This window comes from Pavona decussata, unplaced genomic scaffold (genome assembly GCF_977016875.1).
Source record: "Pavona decussata unplaced genomic scaffold, jaPavDecu1.1 SCAFFOLD_195, whole genome shotgun sequence".
Taxonomy (NCBI): domain Eukaryota; kingdom Metazoa; phylum Cnidaria; class Anthozoa; order Scleractinia; family Agariciidae; genus Pavona; species Pavona decussata.
In genome coordinates, this window is record NW_028145604.1 from 2016030 (window position 1) to 2042704 (window position 26675).

At 41.4% G+C, this 26675-nt stretch overlaps 3 protein-coding genes across 6 annotated transcripts; 2 read left to right on the plus strand and 1 right to left on the minus strand.

Moving 5' to 3' along the window:
• Positions 1-117: 117 nt before the first annotated feature.
• On the minus strand, positions 118-3906 carry LOC146461707 (single-strand selective monofunctional uracil DNA glycosylase-like). The gene is made up of 2 exons (XM_085086741.1): positions 3610-3906; positions 118-1335 (listed from the first exon to the last, which is right to left on the minus strand). Exons 1-2 carry the CDS (start codon positions 3904-3906, stop codon positions 781-783), a joined length of 852 nt encoding a protein of 283 aa, XP_084942867.1. The 3' UTR covers positions 118-780.
• Positions 3907-3954: 48 nt separating this feature from the next.
• Positions 3955-9963, plus strand: LOC146461708 (uncharacterized). Of its 3 annotated transcripts, none has more exons than XM_085086740.1 (5): positions 3955-4674; positions 5212-5295; positions 5703-6458; positions 8432-9259; positions 9430-9963. In XM_085086740.1, the coding sequence occupies exons 1-3, from the start codon at positions 4038-4040 to the stop codon at positions 6434-6436; spliced, it is 1455 nt and encodes a 484-aa protein (XP_084942866.1). In that variant the 5' UTR covers positions 3955-4037; the 3' UTR covers positions 6437-6458; positions 8432-9259; positions 9430-9963. The 3 variants fall into 3 exon arrangements, with proteins under 3 accessions (XP_084942866.1, XP_084942865.1, XP_084942864.1); XM_085086739.1 differs by having other exon boundaries at positions 5212-5283; positions 5685-6458; positions 7441-9259; XM_085086738.1 differs by having other exon boundaries at positions 5212-5283; positions 5685-6458.
• A 1010-nt stretch (positions 9964-10973) lies between these two features.
• Positions 10974-26602, plus strand: LOC146461709 (organic cation transporter-like protein). Of its 2 annotated transcripts, none has more exons than XM_085086733.1 (11): positions 10974-11152; positions 16670-16865; positions 18036-18139; positions 18753-18981; positions 20521-20719; positions 21165-21383; positions 21470-21604; positions 22346-22440; positions 23315-23423; positions 24145-24217; positions 24840-26602. In XM_085086733.1, the coding sequence occupies exons 2-11, from the start codon at positions 16682-16684 to the stop codon at positions 25035-25037; spliced, it is 1545 nt and encodes a 514-aa protein (XP_084942859.1). In that variant the 5' UTR covers positions 10974-11152; positions 16670-16681; the 3' UTR covers positions 25038-26602. The 2 variants fall into 2 exon arrangements, with proteins under 2 accessions (XP_084942859.1, XP_084942860.1); XM_085086734.1 differs by lacking the exon at positions 10974-11152 and adding an exon at positions 14494-14604.
• The last annotated feature ends 73 nt before the right edge of the window (positions 26603-26675 follow it).

Consider the following 26675-nt stretch of genomic DNA (forward strand, 5'->3'; position numbering starts at 1 on the left):
AATTTCTGCTAATAGTCATCTCCCATATAGCCTGCGAACGCAGATATATTTGCAGGCTATCTCCCATAGGCAGTCTATAAAATCTTTCAGGATTTGTTGGGCTCAATTTCCACCAGCCTCTCTGGTCCAGTTTTCTTCCGTCAGAATGGAAGGTGGGCACATTTCCTCAAACAGTGGTTGGTAATTGAGCCTGAGGGAACTGGTCCTAACAAGTTTGCTTGAAGAGGACCCACCTTGTCAGAGGTAAGGGGGTGATCAAAGACACCACCTATCTCATGGACATTACCAACAAACTTTTCAGTAGACCTGCACTTTTCAAAGGCTCGATTTTCACTGGACCCTGATAACCTGCAGCTCCATTGTTTTTTAGGGTTGGGAGCATTGTTCAGTTGTTCATTCTTTTGTCCTTTCAGCCAATCATGTAAGGCATGGCAAACGGTGCAGGTCACTCTAAAATTTTATTGGCTTTAAAATTAATGTTGACAGAAATATCCAGCAAGCAAGATTAGGGATTGCTAGATAAACAAGAAAAATGAGGTTTGAATCTCATGGTCATTTTTTGCTGCTGAATAGAGGCCGGTGCCTATGCAATAAAGACACCATCTTTTGAGGTTGAGGAAGGGGAGTATAGGCAGAGACCACCATCTATTTTGTGGTTTGGTGGTTCCGTTCAAGTACAGTAATTTTGACCAACTTTGCTAAGGATTTGTGTTTGCTAAACAGTGTGTTGAGTGCACTGTAACTTGATAAGGCAATTTAATAGTAATTTCATTTTGTATTTTACTTTATTTTCACTTTATTATCAATCTTATTGTTATTTGTTATGTAACCCATTAGCCCTAAATCTGTCAGCTGTTTCAAAGCTATGTCACCCCACCCAGCATTGGTTGCTGGGCTGGCCGGACTAGGGTGCATTATCAAATAAATTTGAACATCAATGTCTTTTAAAGCTTTACAAGCTCTTTCCTCTGCAAACTTTCCAACTCCTACAACAATCTTAACCCCAGTCCGTTTAACAACATCTGCCAGAGATTTGTCACAGATTTCCATCAGCTGTTGTCTTTCGCCTTTTGGGAGTTGAGGCGGGGTGACATTCTTGCCACTCGATGTCATAAAAACCAGAGGACAGTAATTATGAATGAAACAATTGCAGAAAAATGTCTCTGGAGATTTGCTGTGTTCCTTGAAGAAACCCCATAGCCGGCTTCCGCTCACTTCAGCTCGTTCACAGTTAAGTCCTTGGATTGGTCGCTTGGGGTGTTCATTGTCTGGTTTATTAACGCATCCTTTAATTTCAAGCCATTCTTTAACATGCTTTGTGTCACCAAAAGGAACCTGCAACAACAACAACAACAATCTCTATTCTTGCCCAGAAATTATACAGAGTTACATTAATACAAGAAAGAAAAATTACTAAAGAAATAGCAAGCTAATCGAGCTAAGTGGCTGGGCCAAGCGGAAAAATTTGCAAATACCCTACATTTAAATAGAACGATTTACCATTCACACACACACGCACACACAAAAATAACAATAAACAAAGGGAAGTGCACACGCAAAAACTGGAAAATAAAGTGCATCAATGAGCCAGTCAGTAGTTTTTCCTGCCACAGGAAAAAAAATTTCATTGCACCATTGCTAAATAATTTGTGGGTAAATGTAAGGAATTTCAGTAGCTCTGGGGCTAATAGATTCCTAGCATATGATATCAAGGCACGGCTAACAGTGCGAGTAGTTTACCGTTGTATCAGGGTTATAAGCCCTGAGCTTATTTCCTCAGGGGTTTTGGGTCGGCAGGTCTATTCCGGGGGTGAGGGGTGGGGGGTGAGGGGTGAGGGGTGAGGGGTGGGGGGTGAGGGGTGAGGGGTGAGGGGTGAGGGGTGAGGGGTGGGGGGTGAGGGGTGAGGGGTGGGGGGTGAGGGGTGAGGGGTGGGGGGTGAGGGGTGGGGGGTGAGGGGTGAGGGGTGAGTTTAACTGGGTTGAGTTTAAATGTCCCTTGACAGACTTGACAGAAGTTCAGTAGGTTTCCCAATTAAACCTGTGATAAGGCCCAATTTTAGCAGTGCTCTTATTTATTTTTGCAGGAATGGTTTTTAAAATACCAAGACTGAGAGCCTGATCACAGGTTTATAGTTCTGAGATACTACGTCTACCAACAACCGCGTCTCAATTCATACTAAAGCGCGATAAGAGGCGCCTACCGATAAACCAACCAATGGAATAATGAACTTTGACAGGCTGTTGACAACATTATCACAAGATGTTGATTTCATGCAAATGATCACAAAACATGTTCTTAAGTTGACTTGAAAGTTGACCTGGCTGAACAAAAGCAAAACACTATTATTAAGGATATTGTGTTTTATTTGTGAAATTTTGGCGTAAATAATGGATTAAGCTTTATAATACTTCAGAAGTATGTTTACTGGGGCATTTTGTTTATTAAACTCGCCGCGATACGTAACCGGATCCTAGTAAATTATTTTCATTATTTTTCGCTCTGACACCATTGAAAAGTTTCACGGCGAGGTTTACATTTCACGGCGTGAAATATTTCACTCCTTTATAATTTTACTTTCACGGCGTAACCGGGCGGCGTGAATTTATTTCCCAGTCTTCAGATTCACTCCCAGAGTGAAAACGTTTCGGAATAGCGTGAACACGGCGTGAAATTTCCACCTCACAGTGTGAAGTTTCAAATACCGTGAAAAAAATTCACTATTTGGAGTGAAATCCATAAGCCCTCTTTTCGCGTGGAGGGTCACATATGGAGACAGTATGACAAAGGGAAAGGGGTTTCTGGGCTGCTATGGAACCCATTTTGTTTTAGCACCTAAGATAGTGTGTGAATTAAATCACTGATTAAATTCAAATAAATTAGCAACAATGTAAAAATTATAGTTCTCAGGAAACTTATCAGTGTCACATGTACCACGTTACAATACACTCCATTAGTGAATGTCGGGTATTAGATGCGTCTCAGATCTCAGTAAAATAGGGGAAAGAAACTACAGTCTTGAATCTTGAATTGTTATAGTCTGAAATGCCAGCTGTCTCCTCCCCATAACCCCCTGTGGGTTAGGGAGAAGAGACGGCTGACATTTCAGACTAGAATTCGTTTCGAACAATTGGCTCACCCCTCACCCCTCACCCCCCACCCCTCACCCCTCACCCCTCACCCTCCACCCCCCACCCCCTCACCCCTCACCCCTCACCCCTCACCCCCCACCCCCTACCCCTCACCCCCTACCCCTCACCCCTCACCCCCCACCCCTCACCCCCGGAATAGACCTGCCGGTTTTGGGTCGGCTTATATGGACTAAAAAAATGTTTTGAAACAAGCTGATAACAAAACATACTTAAGTTCACTTCAAGAACAAATTCGAAACTCTAACTTATGCTGTAACTGGAACATAGAACAAAATCAGACTTTGTCATACGCACAACGTGTTACACATAAAACAGCTAAGATAATAAAATTCTTCTGCCAAACTCACTATTGGAATGAGCAATAAGCAACAAAGACAACAAAGCGGAACGCTTTGTTGCCAAACGACCGGATACCGATGCTGGTTCTTGTAGATATAAGAGCTGTCTTTGCAAACTTACCCCGTTTTGAGCCATTCCAAAAGGACCGGGGTTCATCCCCAAGAAGAGCACCTTTTGTCCAAATTTGCAGTATTTCCTCACATAGTCTTCATGTGTTTCTTTAGCATAAGTCAAGGGGTTGTAAACATGCGTTACCGGGGAATGAAACTTCAACGAGCAAAGATTCTGACATAATTCTTGTTCAAGCTTTAGCAGATCGTCGCAAAGATCAGTTGGAGGATCTGTTTTCCGTTTTTTAACCGGGATAATTGAGTCCAATTCGTTCCCGTCACTGTCGGCCATGTTTGTCATTATCATAAGCGCATCCTAATTAGGAAGGAAGCCATTGTTAGTTTATCAACCACGTGACACCGTAATTTGTTACATTTTGTCTGTGGCGTCCTCCATTTTTGACAGGCAAGCTGGAGTCGAAAGCAGAGGTAAAAGTTATGTCTTCAGAGCCAGAACAGTTACGAAAAATTTTCGTCGGTGGCCTGAATCGCAGAACAACCGAAGAATCTTTGAAGGAGTATTTTTCGCTATGGGGAACCATCGTAGACTGCGTGATTATGCGCGAAGGAAAGAACGGTCCTTCACGTGGGTTCGGTTTTGTGACTTTCGACAGTGCTCAGGCTGTGGAAGATTGTTTGAAAGTAAAGCGACACGAACTTGATAATTGGGAAATCGAACCAAAGCGTTCGGTTCCAAAGGGTGAAGCCACCTCACGGACGAGGAAGATATTCGTCGGCGGACTTGCAAGCACTGCTAGCGAGGCGGATGTGGAAGAATACTTTACCAAACTTTGCACAAAGTCTGGCACGGGCAAAGTTATCGATGTCGATCTCAAAAGAGATAAAGAGAACCCCAACCGTCTCCGTGGTTTTGCCTTTGTTACGTTTGATTCGGAAGAGATCGTGGACAAAATATGTTCGATTAGTTTTCATCAAATCAAGATGAAACAATGCGAGGTGAAGAAAGCTGAATCACAAGCCGCCATGAGAAAGAAAGAGGAACAGGAAATGAAGACGAGTGGACGGTCACGTGAAAGAGATTCACACTCGGATTTGGACACACCAAGCTTTGGAGGTATTGACTGTACACATAAAAAAAATACCTGGAAGCCTGAAAGCCAACCTCCCCCCCCCATCCTTCCCCTTCCGCCCCTCTCCCCACATCCCCTTTATAACAATCCCTCATTACTAGGTTTCTCAGGTCCTCTGCCAGTATCTATCATGCCATTTTTTGGTACCGATTCATACACCCATGCGAGAAGAAACGAGCATGTGAAGCTCGTCCATGTTCAGTGTAACCTCAACCTAACAGTAAATTCCTGAGCCCCATCACATATCCATCAATGAGCCAAACTACATCTACATCTATTGTCTGTTGTTGGTTCTTGTCCCAGCTCCAAGGGTTTTTCTCTGTGTACTCCGGTTTTTCTTCCCTCCACAAAAAACCAACATTTTCAAATGCCAGTCAACAGTGGAACAAGAGTAGCTATGTGGATGACAAACCACTGAAAATCCCATTTAATGTATGAGGCTGCATCCTTAGGCAAATTCTCTTTAACTAAGGGAAATAAATCACAGCATTGTTTAGCAGTTCTATTTATACTTTCAACAGGTTTTCCCAATTGGGGTCCAAACTCAGGCTTTGGTGGAATGAATCAAGGATTTGGGGGCTCAGGTGGCAGAGGTGAGCATAGCGGTGAAGTCCAACATTAATAATCATACTCTCCTGATTGGCTGCTATATATTATTCCTTACTGTACTAACACTTGTATATTCAAGAATACAAAAATGCAGTACATGGCATTTCCAAAATACTAGAAAATAATAGTAACAAAAGAAAAATGAACTTTGCAATCAAAGATGTCTGAAAAAAAAGGCTTAACTTTGTAACGTTTTCTTAAATGCACAAACAATAATTATTGTAAGGGTCCTATTTTTCCTCAAGTCTCAAAACAACATTTTTATGAAAGGAGTAACTGTGTTCTGCATCCTACAACAAACAAAGTGCAGAAATTTGTTCCAAAGATTGGTTGCTCTTGTGAAAGTCAGTGTATTCAATACTTTTTTCATGCTTTCTTCTTTCAGGGAACTTTGGTGGTGGAGGTGGTGGAATGGGCGGTGGCGGTGGTGGTGGTGGTATGGGTATGGGCGGCTTTGGAGGTGGAAACTTCAACAACCAAGCAGCTGCTGCAGCTCTTCTCAGCGGTGGATTTAACCCAGCTGCCCTTGCTGCGTTTAATCCAATGGGAATGGGTTCTGGTTTTGGATTTAATGGTATGGGTTTCGGAGGGTTTGGTCCTGGCTTCTTTGGTGGATTCGGTGGGTTTGGTCCCGGTGGGTTTGGCTCCGGGGGTGGAGGTGCTGCTGGGGGAGGGAGCGGCTATGGTGCAGGAGGCATGGGTGGATATGGTGGAGGTGGGCGTGGTCATAACAGTTCAATTGGCTATGACAAAGATAGCTATAGTGATGTTTCATATGGTATGGGTGACATGAAGGGTTCATCTGCCAGTGAACGTACCCCATCAACTGGATTGTCAAGCACAGGTGCTGCAGCTACGGGAAGTTCCACTACAGGATACGAAGGCATGACTAACCCAATGGCTGGTGCATTTGGCCATGGGGCAGCTTTAACAGGAGGTTTTGGTGGTTTCCCTGGTATGGGTGATTTTAGTCAATTTAGCGCTTCTGCTGGCAGTGGGGTGGGGGTTGGTGGAGGTGCAGAATATCAGATTGGAAACTACAGCCAGATGAATTCCAATTATGGCCCAGCTGGTCGTTTAAATAGCCGTGGTGGTGGTGTGGGGGATAAAAACAATAGAGGTTATAGACCCTATTAACTTGGTTGGTAGGATTTGTGAGGTAAGTTAATGTTTCTAGTATCTGAATCAATGATGATATAGGTTAGAGGTAACTCTTGGCTATTATTTATTTCATTTAACTACTGACATTTCTTTCTTAAAGTCAGCTGCTTGTCAATATTTTTTGGCTCAGCAATGGGGTGCCCCCAGATCTAAGCAACATTGACCCTATTTGTTTCTTATCATTCACCTTGAAGATGACTAAATTGGTAAAAAATGGTCACTGCTTCATTTTTGTTTTTGGCTCCTTTTGACTCAATCTCATCCCCTAGCAAAATCTCATGCCATCCCCAAAATAATCTCAATAACTTGCAGGGTTTTTAGAGGCCATAACCAAAGTAATTACCAAAACCAATCACAGCAGATATTAAACAGCACAATGAGCCAATCAGAAGTTAAAGCAAATACATATAACCAGTGTGAAATGCGGGAAAATGCATGTGAGTAAGGCAAGATTGGTTTTGGTTTGGGATCTCATTGGTTGAGAAAATGGTGTTGAACTTTGCTAATCAATCACAGAGTGCAGTAAAGTAAAACTGAAGCAAAAGTGAAATTACTTTTAACACTAATATTTATTGAAAACCTCTCTTATAATAATGCCACTTGTAATAATTAGTCAATAACAGCACAGGCCTTCTGATGACTAAAACAGTTAAATCCTATTAAGGCCTACATGTATGAATTTGTAGTGTAGTTTTCATATCAATTATTGTTATGATAAATGGCAGCTTCTTCTCTGGGCCTGGCTTGAGATACATTTAAATCAAGGTGTTGATCTACTCAAGGACTGGAGACCAAAAGTGATTTTTGAGACTTATGAACTTTCCTATTATCATTCATTGTTGCAAATTAATTGACACAGACCCTTTTGGATGATGCGCAAAGCAACATTCAGTTTTGTTGTTTGTTTGTTTGTTTGGTTTTTTTTTTTTTTTTTTTTTTTTTTTTTTTGCTTTTTATATTTAATGGATGATTTATTGCAGGATCCCAAAAGTACAGTAAGTATTTGTTTGTGTTTTTGCCCAGTTGTAGCATTTTACAATCAGGTGGTGAATGTACTTAGTTTCATCAGAGAATTTTTAGCCAGAAGGACGTTGTGATGTCCTATAGGTGGTCAGGATTTGGAAGAATTGGTACTGTTTCGAAGCTTGTACAATATATTAGAACAGTAGTTGTGGAGGTGCTGTGCTGTGCAGTACATTAGACTTGAGATGTCAAGCCTTTGCTGTCTTGGTGTATCTCTAGTCTAGTAACTTTGCTCTATCCTGGTTAAAAAATTAGAACTGGAAACTTACTACTGAGGGAGACGCTGTGATGGACTGGCATCCCATCCAGGGAAGGAGGGGGGGAGTAAAAATATTGAATTCCTAGTTATGTCATGCTACACAAACTTGGTTAAGCTCCCACTGTGGAGTGGCCTGTGGCTTGTGTGCAACTTTAGCTTTGTGTCCTTCTGAACATTTCTGCTTGAAATGGTTGAAATGCAACATTTTACAATAACTGTCAAAATTCCCACACACTGACTGGGTCTTTAAGAGTAAAGACAATAAAAATGCCATCAGATGTAAATGTGCCATAACACAATGTAACTTGGCAGTGAAACCGCTTGCTTGGGGCTCCTGATTTCACCTGAGTTTTGAACATTTTATGACATTGTCAATTTGATAACTATAAGCTGAACATCAACTAAACCAACTGGTAGGAGGGTGGTCTGTTGGCTGTATGCAACACCATGGCTGCATTTGGATTGCCGCACAAAGTGTTGTCTCTACTCAAACAATGGTTAGGCTGGTGGGGGGGGGGGAGGGGGGACTAGACCACACCACAAGGTAAACCTAAGGCTGTTGTACTAACCACTCCAGCAACATGCCTTTCCACATAATTATCAAATGCTACAACATGATATGCAGTACACATGGTAGCTCATCTAGGGAAGATTTTTTATTCTACTAACACTGTGTACTTTGAATGCAGGTATTGTAACAGTGAGTACAGACAGTTCAGCAGAGGAGTTAACATCTTCACTGTGCAGTTGATACATACAACAGAATAGACAGACATGATTCACAGCCAAGACATGAGAAAAAAGACAGAACAGTGTACCATAGAGTACAGAGACTAGGCAAGCTGATCCTCGTGATATGTAGAAATAGCAAATAGTCAACTTTTAGCTGGTAAGAAAATGTAGTCAGTGGAAAAACCTGACAGCCTTGGTGTCTGGTGTCTTTGCTTTCCCCTGCAATGTGGTTTATTAAGAGCGTCCAAAATAGGTTTCTGGCTTCCTTGATACCACTTACCACCATCACATTTTGTCATTCCCTGCCATCCCATACCAGCAAAAATCTTCATCCCAGGACTTGTTTAATTTACATCCATCTCAATACTTCTCCACCCCTTGCCACAGTATTTTTGTCATGTAAACCCTTACCCTCCCCACCCCTTTCATCATTTAAACCCTCACCATCCCCACCCCACCCCTTAAACTGCATAGCATCCTGCATGAAATCCACCACAATTTTAAACCCATTCTGCATCCTGCCAAATTAATAAAAAGCTATCTTCAGCACTCTAAGAAAGGAGCTTCATAATTATAATTGATGAAGGTAGCATTTACACCAATGCAGACACTATTTTTGCAGGCTTACTCAGACTTTGTTGCATAGGAATGTACAATACATATGAAAGGTTGCACATATAATCTTGCCTGTAAATTTTCAGGCTAAATTTTAGCCATTGTTTTTTTTTAAATAATTATGCATCTTGGTATTAACACCAGGCACTAGTGTGTGCATCTATTCCAAGGTACAGGGTTTTTGTTAAGTATTTGATTAGGAGGGACCAAATTTAACTTAACAGGGACCACATGGTAGATTTGCTCTGGCCCTTCTGTATACAGCGTAAAAATAGCCGGGATGAAGTATACAATAGGCAAGTAATGGTCCCTGTGTCCCTGCTCTAACAAAAACCCTGAGGTAGAAATTTGAGGTAAAACTCAATTCCACACTCCAGAAACTGTGAGAAGACTGGTTGGGGATCGTTTGGGTAAACGGATGTACATCGAACTGACGAATAAGTGCATTTTTCGGCATTTTCTCAGGGTAGTGTAGAGAGTATTTCCTACGCAACTGACTGCCGAAAAATGCAGTAATTTCCATCCGTCTACCCATAATTCCTCATTCGTACCAGTCTCCCCTTAGTTTCCTGAGTGGAGAGTTGCCTCATGCAGTGTAACTAATGGATTAAAGTGTTTCAGTTTTGGTAGGATATGGTAGGTAATAAGTTATTAGTTTATATCGTACTCAAAAAATCAAGTTAATAAAATGAACTGTCTGTTAGCTGCAGGTAACAATGCAGGTAATTTGGATTTTATTGTTGAAATTGGTGGTTTAATCAGAACTGTACTGTAGTAAGGATTAGGTAGCACACTTGTGTTCAAATTTATGAGCATTCATTTTAGAATATTCTTTGTAGTATCTTTTAATAAATGTCCAATGGAGTTTTAGAAACGAGTCTTTTTATTTGTTACAAATACGTAGCCGTTGATAAACCCGGAACATGAAAAAGAATGAAACGAACTAATTAAAATATAAAAACTTAACTTGTATGAAAACTTAAAAGGAGACAAACTTAATTATAAAAAACATAACTTGAAATAAATCAGCTTATTAACTAGAATATGTCTATATGTACATCTAAGAAAAATCTCTGTAGAAAGATTCTCCATCCGGCCGACAGTAAACTCGGCCGTATGACTGTTAGGTTCGTGAACCTTTACCTTTCAATTATTCATTGCCGGATAAATCTGTCGTCGACTGCATGACTGAGGTGGTTTTATGTAAACGCGGTACAAGTTTACGATTTATTTCGGTATGAAAGTCGTGCCGATATCTTGTAAACATACCAGACTTGCATGTTGACCCCCAGACACTGTTTTTGATAGCGGTATATGTCAAAACAGCGGACAAACAAAGTATCACGGCCTTTGATACTAAACATGATCGAAGTGGTGATGCCAGTGAGTTATCTGTTTGTTTTATCATCAGAGAAAAACATATAAAAGTCTGTTACCTTTTGTCAATAGATAAATGTTTCATATCCCGGGGTGGGGGGGGGGGGGGGTGTTACAGTATCAAGAGACGAGGAAAGGGTGACTGGAAATATATACAACGGTATATGAAAACCAAGAAATCCTCTTGAATGAAAGCGTCTAATCGGGCTTTTATCGACTTTCAAGTGTTGCTCTATTTCTAAAGCTAAAAACCAAATCACTTAGCGGAAAAATAGCAGAATTGGCTTTCTTTGTCCAAGTAGCCGCATTTGAAAAATTGAAACGAAAAGTACTGTTGGAAAATGCGCAGTCCACTATCCGAGAATATTTTTTGTCACTGCTCAAACCACAAACCATGCTGGTTGCTAGGCTTGTAACAGAACTATTCTTTTGGCGAGGTATATGTCGTAAGGTCCTCCCTCCCCACCCACCCCCCCCCCCACCCATCCTGAGCTTTCTTGCGCTTCCCCCCCCCCCCCCCCCATCACACTTAAGTGGGCGGGAGAAAACAAAATAAGGCAACAGTGCAGTGATACCTTGCATTTTGACAGATGCCTGATGTTTGTGGATCAGTTCCTCGATAGTCGATACTGTTTGTATGATTCCGAGGATTCTTACCTCTCCGTGGACAAGCTTCTGTTGAAAAGGTAAGTTAAAGATAAAACAAGAAGATTATTGCCAGCTTTATTACTTTAATGTTTTGTGTACGAAAACGGGCATTGTGGAGATTTTGGCAAAAGATAATCACAGTTGGACGATTTCAAACTCTAGCTAATGTGTTTGTCGGGGTAAGTTTGTGATCACGACAGGTTCAGTGCAAATTTGCTTCGTTTGGACCTGTTTGCTTTTTCACCACAAATGCACCGTTTCTTCAGTGTTTTGTGTGTGCCGGTTTTTTACTTTGATTACACAGAACTGGCTAACAGATTTCATCCTGGGATTACCACCGAAAAGCACTCGAATCTTTTTACTCAGGAGATAAAGCCAAACATTCCTTTCCACCCCCCACCGATGCAGTACCACAATTTCTTTAGAAACCAACCCCCTTATTCATTGTAGCCTCAATGACAGCAAACACGAAAAATTCTAGGATGGAAAAACTGCCTAAATTTCAGAGATCACTGGGACCGTGTGACCTCCTTTTCAATTAGCGCAATAAAAAAAATGTCTCGAGCTTTGTCCAGACCACTTTTACATATGTTTTGATGTTGTAAAAATCATTGCAAGAAACAGCGGAGGGGAGGGGAAGGGGGGTGTCAGGAATGTAATCCAATACGTCACCGTGACCAATCAAAATTCCACGAATGCGTCACGTATTCATGGAATTTTGATTGGTCAACAACCCGCTATCTAAGAATTCGAAACAGGAAATGTGTCAAAAAAAATGCTGGCATGAAAAAAGTAAAAACAACACAGCAGGATAACTGAGCTGCTGAATGACAACAGTTCGTGATTTCATGTCCTCGAGACAGTATACCCAGTAAACAGTACCACAGGAATGAAGTTCTGTTGAATACAGCGGCTGTCATTGTATTTGTAGGATCAGCGGTTTAATCAGCACTGATACCTTTCACACCACCAATAGCTTTAAATTTAAAATTTTCAGATCAACAGGCTCGAAAGTTAACGACAACACTGAACAACTTGGACCAAGGAACTCTTGAGTTCGAGACTAACCCACACCCCTCTTCACTCCTCAGAAACTTTTAAGAAGTCGAATTTACGAGATGTTTTGGCCTGAACGAAAATGCTTATGTTAGCACAGGGAGTCCACAAAAGTTGTGAAAAAGAAATAAATTAGTAAATTATTGACTTATGTTGTTCGTTTCTTGTGGTTTTCTATAGTGCTCATTTGCATAAAATTTACGCGACAGCACTAATGTTGTGTACTGAGTTGTGCGCGAGCGGATCTGAGCTCTGCTGACTATACTATTATTTAGCATACCTCAGTGACCGACTATCGTGTAACGCGCAATCTGATTGGCTACACAGGTGCCGTCTATTTAACAATTAGCATACCTCTGAGACCGACTATCGCGTAACGCGCAATCTGATTGGCTACACAGGTGCTGTCTATCGATCGATAGACGGCAGTTTGTCAGAGCGCGCGCGATTTAGCATGCATCATTGCACAAATATATCAAAATTTATGAAATATAGAGATTTTTTTGCTTCATAGATCGATCACTGAGGTATGCTAAAACAATTAGACGGCTCGCTCTCGGATTCTATCGCCTTTGATAGTTGGCTCGGGGCTTCGCCCCTCGCCAACTATCAGCCGATAGAAACCTCGAGCTCGCCGTCTAATTGTTCGCCCCTCGCCAACTATCAAAGGCGATAGAAACCGAGAGCGAGCCGTCTAATTGTTTTAGCATACCTCAGTGATCGATCCATGAAGCAAAAACATCTTTATATTTCATATATTTTGATATATTTGTGCAATGATGCATGCTAAATCGCGCGCGCTACGGCACCTGTGTAGCCAATCAGATTGCGCGTTACGCGATAGTCGGTCACTGAGGTATGCTAACGATCGATAGACGGCAGTTTGTCAGAGCGCGCGAGATTTAGCATGAATCACTGCACAAATCATGGATCATAAAACGACTGGATTGGAAACTAGTTGACGCGATGGCCGCAACAGAGTTGAAATTCGTGACGTCATAAAAACCCCTGCAAAATGTAAACAAACAGCAATCGCCGGTTTCTTGTCAAGCGAGGAAAAACACTTGGCTGTAAAAATATTTAGTATGGAGATTGCTGAAAGTTTCGAGGAATGGGAGCTCAGATCCGCTCGCGCACAACTCAGTACACGACATTAGTCCTGTCGCGTAAATTTTATGCAAACGAGCACTATAGAAAACCACAAGAAACGAACAACGTAAGTCAAATAATTTATTAATTTATTTCTTTTTCACAACTTTTGTGGACTCCCTGTGATGTTAGTTGACGTTGCATGATCGCATTTTTATCAAGATATTTGCGCCTCGAAAAAAGAAAGGAATTCAGTATTAGTTTCCCACTGTCACGAAACTGAACTGGACGAAAAAATGAATTTTTAGCCGAAGAAGCGTACATCAGCCGTACTGTTTATTTATATTTTCTAGAAACTCAGAGTATAAAATTGGGATGTGTTCTTTGCTCTTTCTGCACTAAAAATGACAAAAAAGCGTTTCCTTCATAGTTCATAGTTGTGTTCAGTAACTTCACTTCATCTGTTGAACGAAAAATTCAATTGTGATCTTTTCATTTTGCAAAAATGTGAAAATACAAACATCTTCACGTGTATCCCGGGAATAAAACGTTCTTGATATTATACTAGACGAGACTGAGTCTCAGACGTTATTAAGTAGAGCGATTTTCCCGCCATTTTTCGCGGTTGCCGCTGGCCGTTTCTGCGTGAAAACAGGCTATTTTGCGTTTGCCGTCTACGTGAGAATTATGTAAGCATTTCTTCCTTTTTTTTCTTATACACATAAAACATGTACCACAATGATTTTCCACCAAGTCATACCAGGGCAAATTAAGTTTCATGTCTAAAATTCTTTCATAACTCACTCCTTACCGCACTTTTCTTCTCGCAAAATTAGCTAAAGTCAAAAGGTTCACGCTATTTTACATGACACGTAAAACGGCAAGGTGACGTTTTCCATTCCACGTAAACGCGATGCTAAAGCTCTCTAATAAGGCAGACGCATTAAACGTAAGACGTCAGAATTAAGGGTGTCTGAAAGACACGGACTACTCAATGCTGAAAAGCTTATTAACCTGCGTGTTCCTCTATTTTGGCGACAAATGACAGGCGTCATGGAGTCTCGGGATTCAATTAAATGGTGTAAGTCTCGTATGGATTTCGTTAGCCCCCCTTTTTTTTGTCTCCATTGTTTTCAAGACTGGTCTAATTGATGTTCTTTCTTGGAGCTGCTGAATGATTTGCATGTTTTATAATGCAATGCTTACTTTGCATAAATTTTGTACATGAGGGATAAGGTCATGTTTGTTCATAAACTTGGTCACGACTGATTCGAGAGTCCGCTCTAAATTAACTACAGCCCCGATCCTTTCATCAGAGCAGCTACAGCGCTGTTCCTTATTTGAGGTAAGGTCGATGGCTTGACCTAATTGAAGACTGCACGCCAAACAACACTAATTGCCAAGTGCTGTTTCGTTATTAGAAGGTCTATGCTAAACACTCAATTTAGCTGAGGTGTTGTCGCCGGGCCCACAGCTAAAAACTTTCGAAGGCAGAAGTTCAAAACTTGCCAAATTAAGTAACTGACGAAATCTAAAAACCGTAGACTTAGCTGGCGAGAAAGTCTATTTGATAGATTTCTATGTGGTGTGCAACACAACGTACTTTTAAGTTAGGATACAGTACGCGAGGACATTGTTTATATATGTAAAATACATAGATTAGTGGAAAATACAAATTGACAACTTTGCCTCGGCAAAATTGAAGTTGGTTGACTGAAACACTATAAAAGGAAAACACAATAGCTATTTCATTTGAATGGCCATGTACATTGAACCTGTACAGTATGACTGAACACTTCAAACTGTGTTACATGTCATAACGCTCCGACATGGTTCATGCACTAAGCATTTGTTATTCAGAGCGTTGGGTTCAGTCGAATGTGCATTCGGCAGTGTGCAGGGAACGTTCCTGTCAATAGAGGTCGGCTCTGCGGAAAATTGAACAGCTAGAAGAATGGACAGCTCAGTGTACACTGGCTATAACGAACGAACGGTCGGGGGCACCGGAAGATTCCTGATTTCGGTGGAGATATGTTCGGAAAGCCTTTAAGCGCCTCGGAAATTCGGAATTAGTCATAAAGAAAATTTACAGCAAAAATGTCAGCGCAAACTTTGGTAGGGCTGAAAAAACTAATTCGTTTTATTTTCGTAGCGGCAAAGATGTGAAGAAATGTCAGCTAGTTACCCTAGCATTTTCAGTAAAAGCAACAACAGCTAGTAAATTCGGTAATAAAATAGGCCTTATCACGGTTTTCGACGCCATTTTGACGAGTAGGCAAACAGGCTTGAAATAACCCTTTCTAATGACGTGGTTTGAAACAGGCAAGTAGTGAACATATATAGCGTCTTTCTCATGAACAGTTTATTGCACCCGCAAAAAATCTTTCAAGCAATTACTTTGGATAAGCAGATTCAGTAAATAGGTTTTGCCATGCATCATTGATACTTTGTTTTTTAAACGGTGAAGCATAAGAACAAACTGTGCTATTACAATGAGTATTAAATACTCCTCGGGCAGTTTTTCTCTCAGAATGACAGAATGAGTCACGCAAACATTTAAACGGTGAAAAGGAAGGTCCTTTCGCCGTTTCGATTCTTATTTTCAAATGTGCGCATTTCGAAATTTCACATTTTTGTGTATTGAATTTGAGATGGTGGTTTTCCTAATAAATCGAAATAAACCGCAAACTAAATCACAGAAGTGAGATCGGCCGTGCAGTATCCAGCAAACAATGGAGGCAATGGGCCAACTCGCAAAACATGCAGCCCTGCCAAGCGCGCCAGCTGTAGTCCACCCGCGCGCTTGACGAAGGTCAGCGTGGCCTCGCCCCAGTCGTCCTCGGCTCAATGGGGTTGACATCACCCGTCGAGCTCGGAGCGTTGGATAAGCGTGTTAAGGTCTGAGAACGAGGCTGCTTTTAAATATTTTCCTCCGTGTTGTGCTGTTGCATGTTTCCCGTCCTTATTCCTGATATATGCACCGTTTACATGTTTACCTCAGTGTGCCGTTATTTGTTTACCCAATTTTCATTCCTTGTTTTTGGTGTTACGACAGTCTTTAGTTTAAGGGAAGTGGTCAAAACTCCATACTCGAACAGGGCTCACCAAACCACAAAATAGATGGTGTTCTCTTCCTGCATCCCCTTCCTCAATCTCAAAAGATGGTGTCTTTATTGCATAGCTGCCCCTCAATCCAGTAGTAAGAAAATGGTAAAAAGATTCAAATTAAGCTCACTATTCTTGTTTATCTGAGCAATGCTGTCTCTTGCTACCTGAATATTTCTGTGTCAACTCGTGCGTTCGATAACCCTCCCCCCCCCCCCTGTCCCAGACAAGGGTGGTCCTTTCTGAACAAACTTGTTATGACCAGTTCGCTAATCAACTCTCAGTAATGCTTCTCTCATTTTCAGATTACCAGCACGATGACTCTGAGCGTTGATGGCTTTCTCTCCAAGATCGGCAGCATGGGCAGGTTCCAATGGACTTTGGTCTGTGTGGTGGGCTTGATGTTGGTCCCTGTCACATTTCAGACCCTCATCATGACGTTCCTTGGTTTGGAACCCCCGTGGAGGTGTGTCAAGAATAGCACTGTTTGTAACTTCACACGTAAGTGTTTAGGTTTTAGATTTTTGTCTTTCCATGGTTCCACACTTCTTTTATGAATTAAGCAAGATAGTGAACACTCTCTTCTTTGTGAAAATCCATTTGCTCCAACTCTATTGAACAATTTATTTTCTTACTTTCTTTGTTGTGGTTAAAATATTAAAACAATCGAAAGTTGGGATGAACTCGAAACAGCGTTTCACCATGTCTCATTTCCACCATGCACACCTCTACGGAAAACCTTGCTATTCTTTACGAGGAAGTCCAAGCACGCCACAATTCACCGGCTCGATAAAACGAAGGTAACAAATAACCAACAAAAGACTAAACATTTTTATGGCACCCAACGTGAATTCATGTTCATAACGAATATAAATAAAATGTCTTTTTCTGTTTTCTAAGATCACTTTCGTCGACACAGTCAGTTGCGTGGTCTGTTTGGATCCTTCAGTGCGGGAATTTTTCCACGTTACCTAAAGGGAACCTCCATTCTGACAAAAAACTCTGACGTGAAATCAATTGTAAATTTTAGTTTGAAAAGTAGAAATAACATTCAAGTGTGTTAAAAATTAGATATGATTATCGTCTGTTTTCGCTTTTAAATTTCCCGCGCGCCGCCATTTTGGGTTTTATGACGTAATACGGTTGCCGCTAATGTCAGTGAGCGGAAGTTCTTTTGTGTAAAACAATTGACCGGCCGTATTACGTCATGAAATCCAACATGGCGGCGCCCAGGATATTTAAAAGCGAAACTGAGCGATAATCAAATCCTGTTTTGTCGAACACAGAACTATTATTTCCATGTTCTCCAACAAAATGTAAAATAAGATTGTAGTTTAACAGTGGAGGTTTCCTTTAAATGTAAGGTAACAGAGCGTAGTTTTTCTCCCCTATTCAATCCGAATTTTGCGAGGCTATTTAGGCCTAGACCGCGTAGCAATCGTTTCCCGGTTTGGTTTTGTGCAATGTTCGCTGTTTGAAGGCATGGAAATTTGGACCCCTCCCCTCTCCTCCGTTTCTTTCGTTCTCGTCCCAATATCTGTGTGGTCTAAAAGCGAAAAACGCACAACACCAACAGAAAAGCTTACTACCCAAGCTAATTTAGGCCTTCCGCCAGATATTCTCCAGAACGAACCGTTGGGTGCTTATGTTTTTCTCATTCCTGTTTTGCAGAGGAGTTTAATCCGAATGGCAACGACCCCAACAAGAAATTCAGATGTGATATTGATGAAAGCGAATGGGAGTTTACCAATCCGTACACATCCATCATCACAGAGGTAGGTTTTTCAGTATTATTATATACTAAGGGACTAATAGCTAAGTAATACGGGCAACATTTTCTTGGAACTTGATGCGCAACAAATGTTATGTCACTTTAGGACTTAATTCACAAACCCAAAAGTGAATCCATCTTATGAAGAATAATAAACAGCACCACATACAGGAAGGTACTGCTCAGTAGCTTTCATTTGAATGGTCACACTTTAGGAATTTATTCACAGACTCAGAAGTTAGAACCACCTTGTACAGCATAATAAACAGCACTACCACATCAAAGTACTGCTCAGTAGCTTCATTTGTATGGTTACACTTTAGGATTTTATTCACAGACTCAAACGTTGGAATCACCTTGTGCAGCATAATAAACAGCACCACGGGAGAGGACTACTCAGTAGCTTTCATTTGAATGGTCACACTTAAGGATTTTATAAACAGACTCAAAAGCAAGAACCACCTTATGTAGCATAATAAACAGCGCCACAGGAAAGTACTGCTCAGTAGCTTTCATTTGAATGGTCACACTTTGGGATTTTATCCACAGACTCAAAACTTAAGGCCTAGAAAAGTGAACTATCTAAACTGTTTTTAATCAGCTCACTTTCTCCACAGTGGCGTCTTGTGTGCGGCAAGTCCATGCTAGGATTCCTAACCAATTCCATCATGTTCTTTGGCTGGTTTGTGGGAAATGTCGTGTTTGGGATCCTATCAGACAAATATGGCCGCCGAAAGATCCTTTTCTTTTCTTCCAGTCTCGTGTGTTGGGTGGCTTTTGCTAGTTCGTTTGTCCCGTGGTACTGGCTGTATGCTACTCTCAGGTTCATTATCGGCTTTGGTCTGGGTAAGTAGCAACAACAAGATAGCGTCTGACTGCGGGAGGGCCCGGGGTGTGAATGGGTGCTTACCATTTGTGGGAAAAATCCAGTTGGTGTAACCGTTGTATAATGGTAAGGGATTTTCCGAATTCGACGGACCAACCGGATGAAATTGCGCTTAATTCTTTTTTATCAGGGGTTTCGTCCCACTCTAGCCGGAAAAGGCCTAGACACGGAGGATTCATTCAAATGGTAAGGAATTTCCGCCTTTTCGTTCCGAATGGAAAAGAGGAGTACCTTTGAAGAGTACTCCACAATTTCAGAACGGAATTTTCGGAAAATTACCTTGCCATTTGACTTCAAACCAAATGGTAACCACCCAATGTTTTCAACATGGGTTAGCGTTTCATATAAGCCTAAATGAACTGTCATAATGTAATTCGTGGAAAATATTCTCCTGGGGAGACCAGACGGGCTATTTGGCCTTCTGATTCGAATTTATTTGGCAGCATGCTAGGTGCTAGGTTTTTATAACTGACAGGGCATTTGGATTTTACTACCTGACTAAGTGTCTTGACAAAATTGGTGACAAAGATGGAGCCATAACGGCTATGTAAACAGCGCAAACCTTATCATGAACAAAAACTAACCAAGTATTTGAAACGCACTGGAACATGCTTTTTACTTAATTAGGGTTTCTGCGGTCCAATTCTCTCCAAATACACACCGAACTCAGGTGATAAAAAGTTTTGTTTTCAATTCCGATTTTTTCTATCTGTTGGTTGTTAGCTTGAGTGATAGCTTGTCCAATAAATTCCACGAACTATAAAGATTTCAAAAATCAATAAAAAAAAAAAAAAATGAACTGATGCTCAAAATTGAGCAATCAGTTCACAACTTATTACATTCCTGTTCGTTTCAAACGCGTCTGAAACGCGTTTTAATCGCACGTAAAACGCGCTTCAAACGTTTGAGATGCTAAGAACTGCTTTTCCCACATAGTAATAGATAGAAAGCACCTTCTTTAAGCCGCCCGAGTTTCTCGGATTATACCGTGGTGCGCAGAACGCATGCGCACTAACCAAAGGAGGCACCGTCCTTTTGGTTTGGCCAGCCGAAATATTGTGCACTTTAAACAGTAATTCTATGTTGTATCGGTCTCTCCTTCTATTATCACCGTCTTTAACCCTTTAACCCCTAATATCATAGAGCAAATTCTCCTATCTTGTCCCCATATTTTTCTTATAAAAGTACTTTGGAGAAGTTATAAAAATATCAAGAAAATTTACCTTGGGTGATCATATTATTAATTCTCATGACCTCGGGGTCGAAAATGGATATTACAAGGAGAAATTTGATGCTGATGACTGTTAGGGAGTTTAAAGGGTTAAGAGTTAACAGGCTGGACTGCTGCTCGTAATCTTTCTTGACTGTAAGTCCGTAAGTACCAAGCTTTTTAAGTTTCAATGACGCAGTTAAGTATTTTAAAACTTTCAGCCTGTGTTGAGCAGACAGTCAGAAGTCGTACTGCAGTTAACAATTATGGTCTTACTGCTTTTCTACAGGAGGTGCTATCGTATGTCTTTTCATCATGGCAACTGAGTACGTGGGCCCTAATCATCGCGCCATGGCTGGGACCTTCACTTGGTACTTTTGGACTGGGGCCCTGATGATGGTGGCGCTATTGGCTTACCTGATAAGGGACTGGAGAAAGCTGTCCATGATAACCGCTGCACCTGGTCTCATTCTCTTCGTCTTTTGGATGTAAGTATGATAGTGAGGACGTGATAATCACATGGTTTGTACACTGGAGCTTTGATCTGGAGAACGTTCATTGGTTCAAAGTCGACTAGTTCCTAGGTCTCTCTCTGTCTTTCATCTCAGTCAATCCACTCGGGTCACGTCGTCTGTCACCGAAATGAATTGATTGTGAGGGTCTGGGAGAAAGTTGTGCAGGAACTAGGCAAGGTTCAAAGCTAGTTCCTCTATCATGCATTCTCGTGCACGATCTTCACTCAACTTAGACTCCCTTCCACCAAAGTGTATACAGTCAATTCCCTCGATAGAACAGATTTCAGTTGATTGTTTGAAGTAATTGGGCGTCTGCTTGGACTTGACTCTGTTTACTGAAACGTCACCCTTCACTGTGAACCGCTTTGTACGAGTTGCGGACCATTTTATTTGTTGTCGTTTCTTTTATTACCAACAGACTTGTACCAGAGTCAATTCGCTGGCTCATGACCCACGGGAGGATAGCACAAGCCGAGAAGTTACTGAAGCGAGTGGCTAAAGTTAACAAGAAAGAAATGCCTGATGAGGGCTTAGGGCTACCGGAAGACCAGAAAAGCACTCAACGGGAAGCTGGGTTTAGGGATTTATTCGGTTCCCGCTCAATGACGAAAAAGACTGTCATCTCCTGGATTTCTTGGTAAGAAGTGGTTTAAATTTTCAAGCTAGGAGCGGAGGAGATAACTAAGTCAAAGCTGAAGCCCTTGATGTTTTATATTTTGACAGGTTTGTTAATGCCCAGGTCTACTTTGGCGTGTCTTTAGGATCTGTTCTGTTGGGTGGAAACATGTATCTTAATTTCTTTCTTACCTCGCTGGTCGAGATTCCTGGAAACGCCTTCGCCATCTATGCCATGAACAGGTTAGTAACTCTATTGGTAAAAAATAGAATCTGACCAATCACACCAAAAGAAAACACCGTACTACAGCAATCAGAACTGGCAGCTTAACCCCGCGGGAAAAAGTACAAGTGCCAAGCGCGGGAAACGGTACAACAGCGTACGTGTCAAGCGCGAGAAAGAGGGCGGCGTGTGGGAAAACGCGTAACCGTTTCTAAACGCGGGAAAACATATAATCAATGATAGATGTGAGATTCTTCTGTCGAAGGTTGATCTTATGGCTGTCATAGATCAGAGGCACCTAACGCGAAGCAAAACAAGCTATTTAAAATGTTGTCTCCTACCTATGTTCTCACATCGTTTTGTGGCCTTTCATAATAAAAGGCATATTTGTGTCAGCTAATACTGACAGTCTGATCTGTTCGGTTGCTTTAGCTGAAAATTTAAGTTGCAGAAAGCTTTTGGAAAACGGAATCTTATTCCCGGCGTGATTTACGAACTCGGCTGTTGCTGGATTAACGAAAATGTTAGCTGACCGTTTTTTTTTTTTTTTTGCACAATGAGACATTTGACCATCCGAAAACGAAAGGAATTAGTTTACCAGAGTGTTACCGACAAAACGTCTTTTATAATAAAACCAAATCCGAATTTCTGTGGCGATTTAGGCCTTGCGAACAGACACCGTTGGGTGCCCCTCAGTGATAGATGCAGTTTCCTACACATTATACACATTATAACTGAAACCCTTTGTGATTGTTCTTCAGATGGGGACGAAAAAAAGTGGTTGTTATTGGTTTAGTGGTTGCGGCCATAGCAAATCTAGTAGTAACGGTGATTCCAGACGACAGAGAAAACACAGGTTAGATTACTCTCTTATGGCTGCTATTAAAAGCGCTGGTCAAACGGCGCATGATAGTCGATGTTAGTATAAATCTACTAGCGTTCTATCACGAATGCTGTTCCCTTATTGGCTACGCTACTCACTATCTATTCAGTTGAAGTAGTGAGTACAGTGAGTAGCCTAACGGTGTGCAGTTGTCAACAAAATGGCGGCCGCTTCTTCGCATTTTCGAAGAGTCTGTGAAGAGGATTTCAAACAACTAGTAGTTTTATACTAAAACGCTCTTCAGTTCTAAATGCGTGATAGTTAATTCGGGCTTCGCCCTCATCAACTATCACGCGATAGAAATTTCGAGCTCATAATCTGATTGTTAAATAGTTGATGATAGTCAAAACTATCATCAACTAGCATTGACTATCATGCGCCATTTTACCAGGGCTTTTGTTAATTTACGTTCAAAGAGGACTTTGCGGGTACAATTGCGGCAAAACCTGCATGAAGATGTCACTTTGCTCTTGAGGAGGTGAAAAAGACGACTCAGTATAACTGAAAAACAGTACTGGCCTTGTTGCTTTGATTTGAAAGGTCGTATTTCAGGATTTCATTCGTAGACTTAAAAATGAGAACTAACTTGTACAGCAGAATAAACAGGACGATAAAAGGCGCCGTTCTGTACCTTCATTTGAATAGTAACACTTCAGGATTTGCCATCTACAGACTCATGAGCTAGAATCATTTTTTACATTTTAATAAAAAGCAACACGAGAAAATCCTGCTCAGCATAATTATAGCTTTCACTTGAATGGCTACACCCGCAAAAGGATTATGGAGCTTTTTCGAGTAACTGTTTACACTTGTAACTTACACGTTTTTCCTCTTTTGTACTCTACAGGGTTTGTGGCGGGCCGTATAATCTTTGCAATGGTTGGCAAATTCTCCGTCATGAACTCCTTCGACGCCATTTTTGTGTTCTCGGCAGAGTTGTTTCCCACAGTGGTCCGGTAAGGCAGACTGAAGGTGTAAGAATTCAGTTCCCCTTATTTGCTTGTTTACTGAATAATGTCAGTAAGTACAGGAAAGGTAGCTCTGAGTTTTGCTGTGCGAACAAGCAGCGAAGCCGAGAAGGAAATGGGGACAAGGTGACTTTTGCCGCCAAAACTTTATATTCGCGCGCAGACAATAAAACCTGCTACGCAGGCTTTACTGAGGGTCTACAGAGAGAGTAACACTGTTAATACTTCTTCATGCTGTAGAAACTGATGCACGACAAGGGCATTATGGGCTACTTTCTATAATTTCAGTAGTTTAGCGATTGACAACGTTGTGGAAACACTTGGCATAAAAAGAGTTTGGTATATAGTCAGTACTCCAAATGTATTAACAAATGATTTACATCTGTCTCCTTGTGTTGAGGGGTACACTACTGTAGACTGCAGAGGTCATTGTCACTTGTGAACCACGAAATCTGATATTGCTTAACTTCTTGATGAACATGCATCTCATTTGTGTGGATGGGTGGGTGCTGGGGGTGGGGGAGGTAAGACAGACGATTAATGCTACAGAACGAAGAAAAGCCATGCACATAACTGCTACACTCGTTAAAGGTTTGTCCCTTGACCTTCTTCATTCAAGGCTTTATCCTAGTCATCAACGTTTTTTACCAGGGTGGAGAAAAGGGGAACGTGCCACCCTTTTTTAATTACAGAATTCTTTTTATCATAGAAATGTTGGGCTGGGTACGTCTTCTGCTGCTGGAAGACTTGGTGCTATAACCTCTCCGTTTGTCATCTGGCTGGTAAGAAAAACTTGATTTGCTATATGTGAGCAGATTCACGGCATTCATGGTCTTAAAAGTGAGCCGGTAAACCACATGAACCACTTGTTTTATCTTTGAATCCACCACCTAAAGCCGTGATGCACGATTACAGCCCCTTCTTCATGCGCCTCGCAGTTATGAAATTTTCGAAAATTGTTTTCTTTATTAAAATGGGGATGCCGGTATTTAATGGAGAGAATTGTCAGGAACGGAAAGCTATTTTTATTTACCTAGTAAGCTTTGTGTTGTTTATGATCCACAAAGTGTATTTAAATGCAACAAAAGCAAAATAAACACGGTACTCGTGTCTAGAAGTTCGTATAAGGTGGGGTCACATGGGATCAGAGTGAAAACGTTCAGCTAAATTGTAGAACGCAAACTTTTTTTCGGCTGCTTGCGATTTATTTTCTTTGAGAAAAAGGTGAACGTCCGGAACTATTCAAGTTTCGACTGGATGATTGAAATCGTCAAGGAGCCAGTGGTTGGAAATTTATCCGTCGGCATTTTAATTCCTTCTTGCGTCCTCCAACAGTCAAAGTCTTTCTCGTATTTATTGTTCCCTAATGAAATGATTGTTAAACTGAGCTTTGCTTTTCCTCAGAATTCCTACATGGCTCAGCTGCCGTACATTATCATGGCTGTGGACGCCTTTGTTGCCGGCGTTCTGTGCTTACTCCTTCCTGAGACAAATAAAACACCAACAGCCGAGACTCTGGACAGTGAATCACCCACGGCTTTACTATCACTAAAAAACGAAGAGGATGATGAAGAAGCTCCGGAGAAAATGACAGTCATGTAAAGGTCCAAAACAGAAGGGAGGGGAGGGTGAATGCTAAATGTTCCTGCTGGTCAGCGATGTAGAGAGCATGTAAAAATTTAATTAGAGCTTGCTGTTAAGTAATCAGCTATAGCAGTCCCGTGGGGAGCCAGTGTCAATTTTCGTTCGAATTCTGGGATCTCCAAATCGGGATTTTATGTCTAAAAGCTGATTAACTTTGCCATCAATCGAACTAGGCGACGTTTCGTCGCAGAGAATCGATCGATTCCGAATCTCTTTCCCGCATACAAATCGATTCGAATTCGAACTTAGGCCGCGAGAATAGAACGATCTTAAACTGGAAAGTCGCCTTCGACAATCGATCGTTCCCGAGTAGGAATGTCGTTTTCGAAAGTTGATCTTTTCGACTCTGAATCAGCATCTCGTGTTCCAGGTTCGGGCAACGTCTGAGTCAGCGGTTTTCCTGTTCTGTTGCTAAGTAACCAATCCTAGTTCAACGGAGCATTCAGAATACTCCTGCATTTGCTTTGCAAAAGCGTAACACAGGTTAGGTTCCTCAGGATTTTTACCAAACACAATATTTGTGTATTAACTTGGTTCAAGATCTCCGGTAAAAATGCAAATGAAATGTCAAAGCACAATTCTGTTCTTCTGAAAAGTAGTTATTATGACTCTCACCTACTTCCCACTTTCAGCTTAAAGCAATTTCCATTATATAAATCCTGTTCAGGTTGTCTTTCATTGGTACCATGGTTTATATAACGATAAAGTGTAACAGTTGTCTATTCTTACATAAAATTCATCATGACAATTAACGCAACCCGTATAAAAAGCAATAATGCCATCGACTGTTGTTGTTGGTTGGTGCGAACGCATTTAAAGGTAAAAACCAAAATCAATTGTGACTTGTTCGCACGCGTTTCTGCGCTTGGTACCCGCTACGTGTACTCTCTTTGTGTTTTTACTGCTTCATTGGATTGTTTGCATGCGTTGTGATAAACCATAGTGATTTCCCTAGTTTGATTTAACCACACTTTATGGAAAACTGCTCTAGTCTGTATTTGATATGTGGATTTTTTAAAATAGTGGGTAGGTTGAACTGATAACGATAATTTGTTAACCCACGGAACACCTAAGAGCACTCCATTGAAAAACTCGATTCAAAGGTGTCATTGCGTTCCGGGTCGAATTGGAATTTGGAAATGTTGGTTTTTGTGGAGGAAGGAAAATCGGAGAACCCGGAGAAAAACCCTCGGAGCAGGGACGAGAACCAACAACAAACTCAACCCATATCTGGGTTAACCCTAAGGCTCCGGGATTCGAACTCGGGCCACATTGGTGGGAGACGAGTGCTCTCACCACTACACCATCACTCCCCCCACCCTACAATGGGTGGGTACGTCTACAGGCATGCTACGCGGGCGACGTGCGCGTGGTGCACTATCACAAACCAGAGCAACTGTGCTCGGACCACTGACGTTAAACTGAAACCAATTAAGTTAACCTTAAGAAACTCATCTTAAATTCCGGCTTACGTCATTTCCATTGCTCAGCACACGATACATGTGCTAATCCTTACAGCATTCTACTTTCGATCTTGTAACTTCTATTTTTTTTTAAACGTGTGCGTGCCAAACCTCTTCCCAGTGAGTGCTCGGC